At 23.4% G+C, this 17,746-nt stretch overlaps 4 protein-coding genes across 4 annotated transcripts; 2 read left to right on the top strand and 2 right to left on the bottom strand.

Annotated features, from left to right (window-relative positions):
• Positions 1-195: 195 nt before the first annotated feature.
• PCHAS_1420200 (ATP-dependent Clp protease adapter protein ClpS, putative) lies at positions 196-1,301 on the top strand (the record flags this gene model as incomplete). Its single annotated transcript, XM_016799617.1, has 5 exons — positions 196-363; positions 537-604; positions 728-847; positions 955-1,100; positions 1,225-1,301. The coding sequence occupies 5 exons, from the start codon at positions 196-198 to the stop codon at positions 1,299-1,301; spliced, it is 579 nt and encodes a 192-aa protein (XP_016654883.1).
• A 740-nt stretch (positions 1,302-2,041) lies between these two features.
• Positions 2,042-5,896, bottom strand: PCHAS_1420100 (golgi protein 1, putative; the record flags this gene model as incomplete). Its single annotated transcript, XM_733412.2, has 1 exon — positions 2,042-5,896. One exon carries the CDS (start codon positions 5,894-5,896, stop codon positions 2,042-2,044), a length of 3,855 nt encoding a protein of 1,284 aa, XP_738505.2.
• A 2,690-nt stretch (positions 5,897-8,586) lies between these two features.
• Positions 8,587-11,061, top strand: PCHAS_1420000 (protein phosphatase PP2A regulatory subunit A, putative; the record flags this gene model as incomplete). Its single annotated transcript, XM_016799615.1, has 1 exon — positions 8,587-11,061. One exon carries the CDS (start codon positions 8,587-8,589, stop codon positions 11,059-11,061), a length of 2,475 nt encoding a protein of 824 aa, XP_016654882.1.
• Positions 11,062-11,385: 324 nt separating this feature from the next.
• Positions 11,386-16,179, bottom strand: PCHAS_1419900 (ACDC domain-containing protein, putative; the record flags this gene model as incomplete). Its single annotated transcript, XM_729624.2, has 1 exon — positions 11,386-16,179. The coding sequence occupies one exon, from the start codon at positions 16,177-16,179 to the stop codon at positions 11,386-11,388; it is 4,794 nt and encodes a 1,597-aa protein (XP_734717.2).
• Between the last annotated feature and the right edge of the window lie 1,567 nt (positions 16,180-17,746).

Below are 17,746 nucleotides of genomic sequence, written 5' to 3'. Positions count from 1 at the left end.
TATATATTTACTACTTGCATTAATTCCATTTTCGTGAGACAACGAATGATAGGCATGTTTTATGAATTATTCGAAGATGAATAGTTTTCACATAATTAATAAATCATTCCCCCTACGCATTTGTTTTGCTAATTCTATATTATGAAATAAATAAATATGTATGTGTGTATGTGATAAATCTTGGATAGAGAAAAAATGACTAAATATTTAAACATCCTTTTTTTTGCATTATTATATATATACTTTTTCAAGAGAACATATACATATAACAAACAAAATTTCAATAATCATTTGAATTTTATTAATTCACAAAAATTTAAAATAATTAGTAACCATAGATATATATATAATAGCCCATTAAAGGTTTCCTAAAATCTTATAAAATTTATGTTTAGAGATTTTTTTATTGTTGTTATATTTATTATTTCTTAACAAATGAATTAGACATATGTATATAAATGTATGCTTAAAAAATTGATGGAATTATTCATTTCATGTTGTTTCATAAACATTTTTCTTATACATTTAAATTTCAGTCCAAGAATAAAAAAAATGTTACATATGCAACTGGGGATGCAAATCTCGAAAACATTAAAAAACTCAGGTTAATATATTTATATTTTATATGTTGAAAAATTTATGATGATTTTATTATACACTTCTTATTTAATACCCCGATTTTACCAATCTGCTCATACATATATTTATATATGAACAATTTTAATAGAAATGTGGTAAAGGACATCAAAAAAGAGAATAAAAGAGAGTATGAAGATGAAGAGAAACTAAAGAGAGAGAAAGAAGCATATGCATGGAAGGTTATCCTATATAATGATGATATTCACAAGTATGATTATGAGATATCAAAAAGGAAAAACATTAATATAAAATATTTATATATGTGTGTAAGTATGTGCTAATACATTTTTCTTCATGCATTTCTATTCCTTGTAGTTTCACATATGTAACCGATGTAATTGTAAAGGTAATTGGATATATAAGTAAAGCCAAGGCCCATACAATCACTGTTGAAGCTCATAGCACAGGTCAGGCTCTCATTCTATCCACATGGAAAGCGAAAGCAGAAATGTACTGTGAAGGTAAGCTTTATTCACATTTATGTATAGTCTTCTAAAAATACACTATTATTGGCATAATAAGACGTATATATAATCATTAATGGATGTCTAAATATCATTGTCCTTTCAATTTTTAATTTTACAGAACTTCAGAAAAATGGATTAACTGTTTCGATTATTCATGAAAGTCAATTAAAAGGGGATAATAACATGGAATCATAGGCCTTTGCACTATTGTAATATTTTTTTCTTTGTTTTCTTGAAATATGTTATAATTTTATTATTTTTAATTTTTTTGTGTCTATATAAATAAAACACAAAAATACTTATTAAGTATATTATTTCAATTTGTATTAATTTAACTATAAGTTTATTAAAAGGGCAAGATTGATATTATCATTTTGCTCATATACAATCACTTGTATTATTTTTTGTTCTTATAAAATATAAAGAGAGGAAAATAATTAGGAATATAAAAAAACCAGAACTATAAATTCGGATGGTAATAGGGGGTTTGGAATATGCTGATACGAATATATATATTACTCAGCACAGTATATTTGCTTAAATATAAAAAATTAGTAATTATTGAATAATATAAGTTAGAACATGAAATAAATGAAATATTTATTTATTATATGCTGGAAGCAAAAATACTAGACATAGAATAAAATTATGTAATAAAAGTGAAAAAATATATAATATAGAGGAAAAAATAATTATATAACAAAACAAAATAAACAAATGTGTAATATTCTCAAATATTAGACAAAATTTCATAACAATAAAGCATAATATTGCAAATAAGCATATGCCTATATTGATATATACACATATAGTTAGTCACATAGAAAATAAATCATCAATATATATGTACATATCATATGAAAACCTTTATAAATTTGAAAAAAAAGTAAAAATATGAATATGCATTTATAAGATTATAGTAAGGAATAGTTTTCTCACTTTTCATCATGTTGGGAATTTGAATTTTTTGGGAATTTCATAAATTGGACTAGCATATGACCTACATATTCGTGGGCATAAGCAATCGGACAAAATAATTCTTTTTTTACATTATAAGATTCAACGCTAGTGGTAAAGGGGCTTTTGTCTTGAACAAATATCGATCTTTTCCAATATTCACTAGAAGTAACCCAAGTAACATAAAATATAGAATTCTTCAAAACAAATAATGCAATATCTTCATAACTTGTATCGATTTTTTTACTTTTTTTAACATTTATATCATGCTCTAATGATAAAATAGATTGCAAATAATATGGTCTTGCCAATCTTGTTAAATTTTCAGATACTTTTATAAAATGCTCATTAAGTAAATTTTTATAATTTTGGGGTTTATAAAAATAATTATATAAATATAATAAATATTTACATGAACGACGATTATAACAAGGAATATTTTTCCTTACTGCTTTATGACAATCACCGATTCGTGAATTATATGTACATTCTTTGGGGAACATTTTATTTAATTCTATAAATGTACGATCATGCATAAATGCACATTGATACATTTTTTCTTTTTCTTCTTGTGAATATTCTCCATCTAAAATTATTGTATCATATTTGATATTTTTATATTTGCTTAATGGATTTTTTTTCATTAATGGATAATATTCTCCACAACCATGAAATGCCCAATTATGGCAATCAAATTTTAAATTATGAATAATGCTTTTTACTTTTTTTGTCATTAATAAATGAAAAGATAAATCTGTTCCCGGAAAACTTATTAAATTATATTTATTTTTATAGGTACCGGACACAATCATGTTATTTTCAATATTCATACCCGATGCAATATACTCTAGTTTTGGTATTAATCTTGTTTGGTTATAAATTTCAAAACCAGTTTGTTCATAATATGTTATTCCTTGTTCTAAAATCGATGTATATCTTAAATAAATATTTGTATGTATGTCAAAAGCAGAATCAGCTATCCATATTGTTTTAAAACCATGTAACATACAATATCCTACTGCTGCTTTAATTAAATGCATTGCAGAAACTGGTATAATAGTTTTTTGTGCTTCGTCTGCTAAATAGCTAATACCACATCTGTGGGGCTTATGAGTTTCAAATTCAATACCAATCAATCTAGTATCCTTTTTCAAAAAATACAGATTAGTATCTAATTCGCCACGCCCATTAATATGACCATTGTTCTTGCTTTCATTTGCATAATCGTGATTATATATCAATTGGGGAACAAATTTTGCTTCACATAAAACATCAGATAGCCATCTTCCATTTACTCCACGGATTGGCCATTTGCCTGCTTTGCTACAAACAAATTCAATGTTAACTTTTGAAAATACATCTGGATCAGTTTTAGAAAGTTCAATTAGATTTTTATATTTTTCCTCATCGATGGGACTAAATTTGTTCGTTTTTTTTTTCAATTCATAGTAATATTTATAAAGATTTTTAATTTTTGCAGGGACGTCTTTAACAGTGAAGAAAACTTCTTTCGCTGACATTTGGCTATTAAAAAAATGTCGTCTCATTTTAGAATCGGATTCATTAGCACTTGGATCTGCTTTATGAACTTCCTGTAATTCGTTAAGAGTATATTCTTTTCTTAGTGGATATACATATGTATTATCTGTTTCAATCTTATATTTTTCTTCATCATATATTTCACCAGGATCAGAATGCAATTCATCTTCGTCGTCTTCTTCTTCTTCGCCGTCAATGTGATTATATAAATGATCAAATATTTTGTTATTTTGGAATAAATCCATAAAATTATTTCCATTTTTTCCTCCTAATAGGTCATCAAGTATGTTTAAATTGTTCAAATTATTTACATGTTCGGTATTTTCTCCGCCACCGTTTTCGTTGGCAGTATTTTCACCACCATTATTTTCTTCGCTAATATTTTCGTTACCAGTATTTTCATCACCACCGTTTTCTTCACCACCGTTTTCTTCGCCACTATTTTCTTCATCATTATTTTCTTCATCGCCATTTTCATTATTACCATTTTCTTTATCATTATTGTTAAGGCCAGCATCATTTTCATTACCGTCATAAGAAAGCATTCTTTTATTATTTTTATTAAAAATATCGTAAATATATTTGTTCGTACGAGAGTATTTCTTTCCATTTTCTTCTATGAAGGATGACATTATACAAATGTTGTCGTCTTCTACTTCATTTTTAAGTATAAAAAATGCATAACTTCCCAAGTCAAGTGCTTGAAAGGTATAATTATAAAATTCATATTCAACAGCCTCATCTGATGGAGTAAAAATAGAAAGTTCATCATCTAATTTGAGGTCATTTTTCCATTTTGCACTATATAAATAATCGTAATCATAATGATTATAGAATGCATTGGCAAGTTGTTTATATGCTTCTGAGGTTTTATCTTCTTTTTGATCATTTATTGTAGTAGCACCAGTTATTCTATTGATTATATTTGTATTTTTTGTTTTTTTATAATTAACTAAATAATTATTGGAGAAATAATCGACTAGAACATCCCATACTTCTTCATCATTTATTATATTTCCTAAGTTTGGCCCAGAACAATTAAATATGCATGCTGCATTATAATATAGAAAATTTATCATAAAATTTTTAAAATAAAGATCATATATACCTTCTAATGAAATAATTTTTTGGGCACATTGATGAATAGATGGAATATCTTTACATAACCCATTAACTATAAATACAAATATTTTGGGGTTATTTTTCATAGAGTCTCTTTTATTTTCTGGTATATATTTTATAAAATATTTTATACTTTCTTCATAGTATTTTGATGTATATTTACTATAACAATGTATTATTCTTTCTATATATTGAATTTCTCCAACAAGTTTATACACTTCGTTAAATTTTTTCATATATATATCATTATCTTTATCTAATCCTAACCATGTAACATAAGAATTGTGTTGATCTAAAACTAACGATGAGGGTGATATATAAGAACCTAATACATGATCAATGTCTGATATTTTAAGGTTATGTAAATAATATTCATATCGTGTATAAAATATTATACTGTTTTGCAATGAAAAATTTAATGAGGATAAACTATATGGTATATCTTTAAATGTGGGGTACAAAAATGGGTGTATATTATCTGTTATTATGAATTGGGTATGGAAACCTAATTTTGTACATAAGCCAATTAAGGATTTCAATAAATAAAAATCATGTTTATCCATAATAATGTGTACACTCGAATGTATTCTACACACTGCATCATCAACTATTCTTTTAACTGCTGGAAAATGTTCTAGATCTTTAAAATTTAATATATCGTCAATATGATTTGATTGCTTAAGTAATTCATGGGGTATTGATAAATCAAATGCAATATGATATGAATCTAAGTAATTGCCTAATTTTTTATGTTTAACACATTTTATAATTTCTTTATTATTGTTATATAAGAAATGGGCACATACAAATTCGACATTTGTGTTTTGATGTTCTAGAGAGATATTATTTATAGTAACATGGGGACTATAATATTGTTTACTGCATACATTAGTAAATACTTCTTTATCCAAAATCGAGGTTTCTTCTGTACATAGAGATTTCAATTTTAGTGCCCAAAAGGATTTAATCGGATTTAAACTTTCTAAATTGGTGCAATAATTTGTATTGTTTTCGTACCCTTTGATGGGTTCCCCATTATATTTATCGTAAACATCATTTAATAAATTCACATTAAATTTGAAATCACAGTCATTTTTAAAAGTATATATTTCTGATGTATTACAAATAAAAGTAAAAAATGTTAATAATATTATTGATTTCGAGGAAATCATATTGAAATATTGTCATATATGCTTGATGTTTTTTTACTTTAATATAGGTTGAATTATATATACCATATTATGAGTATATATAATATATATTTTGTTATTTTTATCACTATTCAATGATAAGGGTGTATTATAATTACTTTATTTTTGATGCTCATATTATAGGATTATAAGAAAAACTATATATGTGTACAATTTATACATAAATCTTATAAAACACAAAAAAGCATCAAAGTTTTTCTCTTCATTTTCATAATTCCTTAACAAATTTATAAAAAAGGCCAATCAAAAAAAACAACCTTTTATTTTTTTATTAGCATTTCATACCATATTATATTATTACATTATAAATAAAAAAATAACATATATATAATTAATAAGTTAATAAAATCATAACAAGCTTTTGAAAAAAAGGTTGAAAAATCCTTTAAAAATTATCACTTATATTACAAATATAGGAGGTAATTATTTTTGTGGATATTAAAATATGGATTTATAATTTTTACATTGATTAAAAAAAATAATTATTTTTTTAAGCACATTTTTAATATATATATAGTAAATATATATTAATAATTTTATATTTACCGCCCCTATTAAGTAGGTACAAATATTAAAAAAAATAATAATAATTAAATAAGAATAAATACACATTAAATCCGTGATTAATATATTATAATTCATTTTTTTAATTTTAAGGGTAATCTTATAACTCATTGAAAATTCATTCAATAATCTATAGGTTTATTTTTAGTCAAAATTATGTTTTTATAATAAAACCTATATAAAACTAATAACACTTAATAAATGTAATTATATATTGTTGGTGTAACAACCTATTAAATGCATAGATATTCTGAAGTAATTTTATATTAAATATAATAATAATTAATATATGGAAAACTGGCGAATGAAATATAAATGGATGTTTTTTAGTAAAGGAAAAAGATAGAAACATTTATTTCCCTTTCACCATAATTATTTAATAGATATATATAAAGTATATTTACAAAATGAAAAAGCATATCACTACTTATATCTTAAATAATTGTAACAATTTTTTCTAAAGTATTCATAGTTAAATATTAAAACAGAATTCATAGAATATAAAAAAAAGTTAGGTATATAGAAAAAAGATCAACTGTAATCATTAACATTGATAAGATATTTATAACCATTTACTATTGTTTTATTGAATTCTTCTTACTTATTATGATTTAATAGGAGGGTATTTATTTATGAGAATGAACATTTTCATGTTTTTTTTTGTGTGTAAATTAATAAGTTGGTTTTTTCTCTTCACCAAAATGCACAAAGAAAGCAAATAGTGAATATAACACATTTTTTACATATTAAGACTTGAAATATATTATGACCAAGTTTTAATAGAAAATTCCCAATAAGGTATAAACAATTTTTAAAAGCATAGAACAATTTTATATATAGTTTTAATTTTTAAATAAAAAAAATTTATATAAACCTTCGAATAAGGAATAACTTTCTAAAATTAACACATAATAATGATGATATAACAATAAGAAAAAATCGTGATTTCTAAAAATTAAAGAACATATTTTTAAATGTGTTTATCATAAAATTAATGATCAAGATTTTGAATTTTTTTATTTTTAATTCAAAGTCTAAAAAATGAACTTATTAGCAATTTACTAAAATATTATTATATAGGGAATGTGCGCATATATATATATATTAATGTGTAAAATGAATTAAGAACTCTACAAACACTATTATGTTTTTTTCAATAAAATATATATAAGAATAAGATCTACATTTAAATTTTAGCCTTTTGTTATATTAAATACATAATAATATTATTGGGTATATGGCACAATATAAAAATGTATAAATTAAATAAATTTGAATGTCATGCATTCCCAAATTTCCTGTATTACAAAAAAATAATTTCCACACTTAGAGACGATAAAATAAAAGAATAAGCATGCTATATTTATTTAATTAACATAAAATGATAAAAAATATTATATATATATAATAAATGAATTGCTTTAAATTGTGGCACGATAAGGATATTTATATATAAAAATTTGTTGCCCCACGAAAATATTACACAATAATTTTTATATGAAAATATTTTTAATCATTTATAATTTTTATTTCTTCCCATATATATATATATATATATATATATAATTTTTTGTGGCTTCATTTGTATATTTTTTATTTTATATATTTTTATATAAGATGGAATATTCCATCATTTCATCGGTTGAGCTCAATTTACCAAAATAATAATATAAATAAATAGCCCAATAAAAAAGGGGGAGATAAATACGAAAGGAATAAATGATAAAATAAATATTCCATTTAAGCATGATTATTATAAAAGAATGGATATATATATATTTTTTTATATAAAGGCTAATGTGAAAAGGAAACAAGAAAACTTTTATTTTTGTGGGCATACTACACAATCGAATATCAAGGAAGTAAATGATTTTTCCATATCATGAAATTGGATATACCTATATATGTATACACATGTATGTTTATTTACATATATATATAGAAATATTTGAATCCCAAACATATGAGAAGATACATCTCCCGATACAAGACAGGCATAGAATGCATATGCATATAAATAAGAAACACGAATAGCACACGAATCCTGAAGATATCTTTTTAAAAAAATTAATTTTGTGAAAATAAATATGATGAGTGAAAAGGGGGAAGAAATACTAAATGGAATACAATCTATTGATAATAAAACTCGTTTAAAATATATGAAAGAGTTAAAAGAATTATGTAAAATAATAAAAGTGGAAAAAACGAAAGAAGAACTAATTGAATTTTTATATAATATGATAGAAGATGATTATGATGTTTTATTTGAATTATCAAAAAATTTAATATATTTAACAAACTTTTTAAGTGACACTAATAGTTGTTATTTTTTATGTGATTTAATATTAAATTTTGTAATAGCTTATGAAAAAGAGATAAATATAAATGGGTACAATGCTTTTAAAAATTATATTAATAAATGTGATGCAAATACATTAACAAATATTATATACCCTAAAATAATAAATTTATCTAAAGATGAAAGTGATAACTATCGTATTGGAGGAAGTAAAATTCTTCACATTATAATAGATAGGTGTGTATGTGAAAATCAAGTTACATATATAAAAACGTTCATCAATTTGTTTTTAGATTTATGCCAAGATCAAAGTATATTAGTAAAAAAATCCTGTTGTGATAAATTCTGCAAGTTTTTGGAAATATTAAAAAGGTATAGAGATTGTTTATATAACTCTAAATGTATGCTTAACGGAGACAGAATAATAGAAGATGATACATCGTTTAATAAAAATAATGCATATGGTGGTAAAAATTTGAAAAAAAATTCCAACATACAAAATGCTGTAAAATTAAAAAATGGTGTCAATGATGATGGATTCGAAAAACGAGAATCCGAGGATGGTAAAAAAAAAAGCAAAATTTGTATATTCACATCGGGAGACAAAAAAAATAATTATATAAATGGAATCACAACTGATACACAAAATAATGTCGAAGATAAAGCATCACAAAATGAGCTTAACGAAATAAAGATAAACAAATTCGATGAAAATATGTATATATTTATAGAAAAAACATGGGAAAGAGCTCAGGAAATATATTGTAGTTTTTTTTATTCAATGCATGGTATGGATGAAGTAAAAATTAGTGCTATATCTATATTAAGTGAAACGTTAAGTATTGATAATAAATTTGTAAAAGATGTCGAAAGCATTTTAACTAATATATGTAATGATGAAAGCTGGAGAGTAAGAGCAATATTAGCAAATAATATACACGAAATATTAGCATCCCAGAAAGATGATAAATTGTCCATGCTTGTTTTGTTATTATTATTAAAAGACTTAGATAGTAATGTTCGTAGTATAGTGTTAAATAATTTAGATAAAATATTTTTATATACAAAAATAAATGTAAATATACTTGATGAAATATATGAAGATTTAAAAAGAGATATCGATAGTAATAATATTCATTTAAAAATATCATTATGCAGATTGTTATGCTCTTTACCTGATATACTAGACAAGAATGGATCTATTGAATATATTCTTCCATTACTTTTACTTTTTATTAGAATCGAAGAAAGTAATTTAAAATCCGATTTATTTATTTGCTTGCATAAAATATCAAATATTATATCATATTTTGATATGAAACAAATTATTATACCTTTATATCAAGAAATTGCAAAAAGTAAAAATTGGAGATTACGATTTTCTTTATATCATTACTTAAAATTTTTTGATAATTTTTTCTTATATCAAAATAAAGAAAATATATCTTCAAATTATTTACATTTTTGGAATTATATATACACAGGTGCAAAGGATGTGTCATATTCAATTAGAATGGAAGTACTTGAAACATTAAACTTCTTAATTAAAAATAATACATTTACATTTTTTGAAAGTGGTGTAACATATCTTTTAAATAACTTAAAAGAATCAAAAAATTATATTTTTAGAGTTACTTGCCTACAATATATAGCCAATTTAATTATATATTTTCCTTTGCAATATATAGAAGAAAATATTCTCAAAATAATTGAATTTTTAAGTAACGATAAAATAAGTAATATTCGATATAATATTGTTAAGACAATATATTACGTTAAGAAATATATTAATCATGTTTTGATGATAATAAAAAATGACACATATGCCCAAATTATTAGCACCGTTAGAGAGCTCATCGATCGAAGAAACAGAGAAAATAAACTTAATTCTGATGCAGATGGTAAAAAGGAAAATAATGAGCTGATTAATGGTATTAGCAATTCAAATAATAATGAATATTTTCAAAAATTAGAAAGAAAGTACAATTTGTTTCCAAATAAAGAAAATGATGTAGACAATTCATATTTTATTAATTCAACATCAGCTTCATCATACTATTATTATGATAATATGAAAAATACTGATATAAATAAAAAACGATGCGAAAATATCTTAAAATTTCTATCCGATAAGCTCATTTTATTTATATCAGATACTGATCAAGATGTATCCAAAGCTTCTAATTCACTCATAAAAGATGAATTCTTTTTTTACATAAGTTCTGTAAATACATTTAACAGTATATGTAGGCCAATCAAATAAGTTTAGCCTTCTTCCTTTTTTTTTGTTCTTGTTTTATATTTATAAATTTTACAATATTCAAGTGCAATTGCATCAATTTTTTGCCTGTGCAATTTTTTTATATATTTTTTAAATACTAGTTAGTAAAAATTCGGAAAAGCATTCTATGATAAGTGAATATCACAACAAAAAAAATGAAAAAAAAACAAACTTCAAAAATATAATCATTGACTATTCATTCATGTAGATACGTATTAATATTCGGAATATATACAGTTGTAAAACTTTTTACTCACACTTTATTCCAACAAAAAAAGTGTGAACATAATTTGTTCATCTTTCTTTTTATGCTTCAAATAAAGCATATAGTAAGACGTTGCAAATATATAAAGATTGATCACTAGGAAGGGTTTTTTGTTTAATTATATTTTTGAATATAAAAAAATAAGGCATAAGTTCTATTAGATTTTTGCATTGATATACAAATTTAACATGGGCATTTATTTTTTGGTCATATATTTTTCTAGAAATTACGGATGGCGCCATTTGAGAAGGAATGCAATTAATAATATCTTTTAGAAGCAAAAGGATGGTTAGTTTTGCCAATGATATTACATCTGAGTTTCGCTCTAAATTATCTACATAAGAATCCAATTTTATTAAATTGTTCGTTTCTTCTAATGCTAATTCAGATGTGTAATTATTATTATTGTTATTTTCTTTAGGATTTTGTGATGTATCCTTTATGTTTTTGGTTTTCTTAAATAACGAAGAATTTTTTACTTTTTTCATTTTTTTTATATTTTCATTTGTTTTTTTATGGTTATTAATTTTGTCATTATAAATCTGATCAGCTTCATTAGTAGTGTCATTGGGCTTTGGTGTTTCGTTTATATTACTATCTTCAATTAAATTTTGTTCAGGATCATTATTCGATGCATAAACTTCATTTCCATTGTTTTTATTTACGCTTAAGCTATAATTTTTTTTTTTTTTTTTTTTTTCATTTCCACTATACATTTGTACTCCATTCATGTCTACAGTAAAATTTTCAGTTACATCCTTAACATTCCTTATACTTTTTTGTTTTTTGCCTTTTATTATTTCTCTGCTTTGGGTACTATTAATTTTGGTTGCATTTTCTGAAGTCTGCATATGCTCAATAAAATTTCCCCCATCCTTCGTATTATCATTATTATAATCATGCTCGTTATATGTATCGCTGTTGCACGTTTCATAATTTTGTATTTCAGTATTGTATGCTTCTTTATTTTCGGATTCTTGACGATTCGAACTGAAACTTTCTCTTTCTAAATTGCACCCATTGAAAGTTCCAATGTTAGCATTTTTTTTGTAATTTGCACAATCAACATCGTTTAACAAGTTTGGATTTTCAAATAATGAAGTATTTTCATTCTCAATATTTTTTATTTTATTATATAAATCATGTGCATCATTATTTAATATTAAAGTACCAGAATTTTTTTTTTTTTTTTTTTCAATGTATAAATTTGAGTGTGTCTTATTTTCTTCCAAAATATATGGTGAAAAATTATTAACATTTCGAATGCTTGCTTCTTCATATGTAGCATTATTATGATTATTTTTTATTTTAATATCCTTTGCATTTAGTTGATTTTCTTGAAGGGAATTTAAAAGACCTGTGTTGTAATGTGTATTTTTTTTTATATAATTATTATGAATTAGTTTCATTAAAAAATCGTAATTTTTTTCATTTAAGAAATAGTCTAGATATAAATTTTTATATTCTATTGTTAATATACATGCATATACAAATCCAAAAACTTTACAATCAAACTTTTTAAAATATAATAATGTATTCGTCTCTTTTTCGAGAATTTTAATGACCCATCTTTTCTTATCTCTTTCATAAAATATATTTTGTTTTTGTAAATTTCGCATTTTTTCAATCACATTATTTGAGAGTCTAATTCCTAGTATTTTGTATAATATCGATTCAGTTTTAGAGTTAAACATTTTATCATCGTCTTTTTCAGAAAGATTCAGATTTTTCTCATCGTTTGCATTGACATGTTCATTATTTTCTTTTTTATGAACAAAGCCCTCTTTACTTTTAGGAGTAATTTCATTTTCTATATTATCTTCATTAGTAATATTCATTTCTGTTGTTTTATCAATTGTATCAATACCATTATAGCTAATATTCGATTTGTTTTCATTAGTAGGGTTGGGTAATAACAAAGGCTTTGAAATTTTATCAGATACTTCATTATTTAATATGTTTATTGTGTCAGTTAGATTCTCTTTATTTATATTGTAATCCTTGTTATTTAAAACTTCATTTAAATTGGGGGTAGATTCATTTGAACTATTCGTATATTCTTGATTTTTTTTTTCTATTTCACTTGGCTGCTTTTTCGGTTCATATGGTTGTTCTTTTGTATTTATATTTTTCTCATCCTTAAAAATGTCATCCTTGTTGGGTTTTCCTATTTCGTTATTCATCTCTTTGAAGCAAGAACTTTCTTCATTTAAATTTTGGGTCTTATTCTTCATTGTTTGATTATTTTCAGTATGCATATTAATTGAAATAAAAAATATATTTTCTTCTTCAGACAGATTTGCAAAAATATTATACTTTTCCTTAATGTAATTATATTTGCGTTCTAAGGCTAACTGCCGTGATTTATGATAAGAGCTATTTTTAGTAGACCCATTTTTTTTATTTTCTTTATCATTTAAAGTGTTTTTTTCATTTTCAATTTTATATATCCAACTTTTACTTTTATTATCATAATAAATGTCATATATAGGGAATAATATATATTTTAATTCGTTTTCTGAATATAAATTTTCTATTTTTTCTTTTTCTAAAAGATTTATTATATCAAATAAATTTAAATTGGTATTATTGCATTTTTCTTTCCTTACCTTCAATAAATTTTCGTTTACAAATTTAGGATCATAAGATCCTTTACTAGTATTCGAATAGTTTTTTAAATTTAATCCTTTAAGTGAATTATTTTTTCTGTCTGCATTTTTATTTCCACTATAAATGGAAGAAACACACTCTATGTTTATGTTATTACTATTATGTGTATCGCTCATTATTTCATCTTTTACATTTTCATTTTCCAAAATGTTCATTCCTTTAATTTGTTCATATTTTTTTTTATCAGTTTTTTTATTAATAATAGCATGATTTTCCTTATATTCATTTTGATTTATTGTTAATTTTTTATTTTCATAATAAAAATCTTCATCATTATTATCAAATATTTTGTTATTGTAATTGTCATATGATAAGTTTTGTTCTACTTTTTTGTCTAATTTATTTCTTTGTTCTTGCTTTTTAACTTTTTCGAGACCCTCTTGGTGCTCTTTTAACTTATTTCTCAAATATACATTTCGAAGGTTCTTTAAAATATACGCATTGTAACTATTATTTTTATATATATCATATTGATGATTTTTGTATGCATTTAAATTAATAACAGAATGCTCATTTATTTTAGGCTTCTTTTTTGAACTATGGTCCAAATCACAATTTAAATTTCGTTTAACATTTTCTTTTTTTATAATAATTTCTCCATTCTCAGATTTTTTCTTATCATAAAAGTTGATTTCATTAATCATGTCTTCATCTTTGTTTCTTTGTCCATCATTATTGTTAAAATTTTTGTCACAAGAAAAGTGTAAATTAGTTTCATTTTTTGAAACTTCATCATGCTTAATGTTGTTTTTACCATTCTCATTTTGGCTTTCCTCAAGTTTGTCTTTCCTGATAATATTGGCAGTATTTCCTGAATTATTACTGTTAAATGGATTTATTGTTGTGTTATTAGTATTTATGTGAATATTGTTTTTATATAAATATGTTGCCATATCAGCATTTGTGCCATCTGTTCGATCATCATTTTTATGGCATATATCATTACATAAAATATCCGAAAGAGGAGGGGAAGCATCGGGGTGTAAATATGTGCTATATAAAGGATTATTGAGGGGAGAGTTAGAATATACAACTTTTTCATCTTGTTCATTATTTGTGTTACTTAAATTTTCTGAAGATTTTTCAGCACTAGTCGTGGCGGTTAGCATTCGATCACTAAGCTCGCAATAGGTATTGGTTGTACTTTTACCTATTGAAGCATCAAATATTTGTTTGTAAAATATATTATTATTATTTCTGTTTTCCATTTGGCATGGAGAACAATTATCTGGAATTGTATTTTTTTCACTTTTTTGACGTTCTTCAATAATTTCATTTGATAAATTTTCTCCTTGACATAATATCATATCATTTATTTTTTCTTTAAAATTGATGTCTTTTTTTTTATTTCTTTTTATTTTTACATTATTATTGTTTCCTTTTCGATGAGATACATATATATTTTTACAAATTTCTTTCATTTTTTTCAAAGTACTTGCTTTTGATACTTCCCTTTCGGAAATATCCTCATTATTTAATGTCTCTTTTATAATAATACTACTACTTTCAATACTCTTTTCTCGATCTTCTGAATAATTATCTTCGCATGTTTCTGCCAAATTTGTGCATAACTCCAAAGAATCGGAACCCTTTTTATTTGAAGTTACTTCCTTACAATTATTCTGGAATATATTTTGGTGATGCTCTAATTGAGAAGAGGCAAATTCGTTTATGTGGGAACTATTTTTGTTATATGTTTCATTTTCATTTGAGTTGCAATTCCATTTATCACTACCACTACTACTGTCATGACAATTGCTACTACTGTTTTCATTACTATTTTCATAATTCCCGTCGTAGGAAGTAGCATATTTATTTTCTACACCCCCATCATTGCACCTTTGATTTTCGGTATGATCAAAAGTATTACTTATATCTTTTTCGTTTTTTATTATATAACCATTTTCTTTTTTGGAATTAGACATATCGTAATATATATATTTTTTTAAAGCAGAACATGTTATGGGTATATTTATCATTGATATATTTGTATTTATGTTTTTGTTGTTTGCATTAATGATATTAATGTGATTATAATTGTTATTTATCTTAATATCATCATTATTACCTTTTGAATTATTATTTGCCATACTTTCATTTTCCATTACATTATTCGTTTTCAATATATCTTGTTCATTACAAAAAAGATTCATATTATTTTGCATACAAAAATCTTCACTTTGTGATAATAATTTTTTTTTTTCGTCTACACTAGTGTAATATTTATTTCTATCAATAACATTATAATATGTATTAACTTTGATAATATCTTGGATCGTATCCTTTATATTATTATCAATGTTATGTATGCTTATAGACTTATTCGTGCTTCTTTTATTATTTGTATACCTAAATATTTTACTATTAAAATTATTTCTTTTACCTACACTATTTCTTTTTTCATATATCTTTACGTATTTTTCATCATTTCTTTTTTCTTTTATAATATTGTATATCTTTCAATTGATAAGTTTGTAAAATGGCGATTTTTCAAATTCATTACATATGCATACATATGTACATATATTATGATAAATAATTTTTCTAGCGCTTATGTCTGTGCATACATTCAGATATAAAACTCCAAATTATTAACTTAAAAAATATATATGTAAATAAATTAACTTAAATGCGAAAATAAGAACAAATATGATGGTGTAGTGAATTTACTATTATTTTTTATGGTAGAATAAATGTATTTCATACAAATTTGTTATATGCTAAATTAACATACATTGCTATTAGCAATTTTGTATGTTTCCTTTTAAGCTACGTATATATATTCTATATTCTTTATTATTTCTTTACATTTCTCTTGAAATGTGACAGAGTTAAACTACAGAATTTACAAAAATTCTGTAAGTATATATATATAATATATAAAATGATTTATTCCTTTAATTTTAGTATATTAAAAATAAAGGGATAATTCGTATTCCACACAATAATGTAAGAATATATTTTTGCAATGATGTATGCATTCGTATGTATAGATTGCCACATGCATATACATACAAATATATATACGCAAAATTATACATGAATAAAAAAAGTTTATCATATTTAACTATATTTTTATAATTAAAATAAAATATAACAAGGTATGCACATATATACATACTGTATCTTTATTTACACTGTTTAGAATAAAAAAAAATACACATTGCCAAAGCATGCATATAGAGAGAATATTAATGGAATAGGTGATATAAAACGTACAATTTTCAAAAAAATATCGAGAAATACATAATTTAAATATTATATTTAATTTCATAGATTATTATGCACATGTATTACTCGTAGCATACTTATCCTTAGGATGTAAGGGATTTGCAACTGATGACATAATATAAGATTAAAATGGAAGAAAATAAGCAACAAAAAAAAAAAAAAAAAAAAATAGAAATTCAGAAAAACTATAAAAAGCAAAAAAAATATTTATAACAATATCACTCTTGCTTTAGTGCAAGAGATGCGTTCTATATATTAAATGTCATCATATTAGAGCAATTAATATGCTAAAAATATAGAGAAATCATTGGATTTATAAATAGAAATGTTTTTTTTTTCGTTCTTTTTTTCGTTCTTTTTTTTAGTATTTATTATATTTAAATGTCTTATTTGAGAATAGTTTTAACTAAAAATAGTACACGGATGTGATGTTCAAGGAAAATATGAAATTAAGAAATAAGAATAAAAGTTGAAAAATAAAATATCTAAATCGAGAAATTT

This window comes from Plasmodium chabaudi (assembly GCF_900002335.3).
Source record: "Plasmodium chabaudi chabaudi strain AS genome assembly, chromosome: 14".
Taxonomy (NCBI): Eukaryota; Apicomplexa; class Aconoidasida; order Haemosporida; family Plasmodiidae; genus Plasmodium; species Plasmodium chabaudi.
The sequence above is the reverse complement of the archived record's forward strand: the minus strand, read 5'-3'. Positions and strand labels throughout refer to the sequence as shown.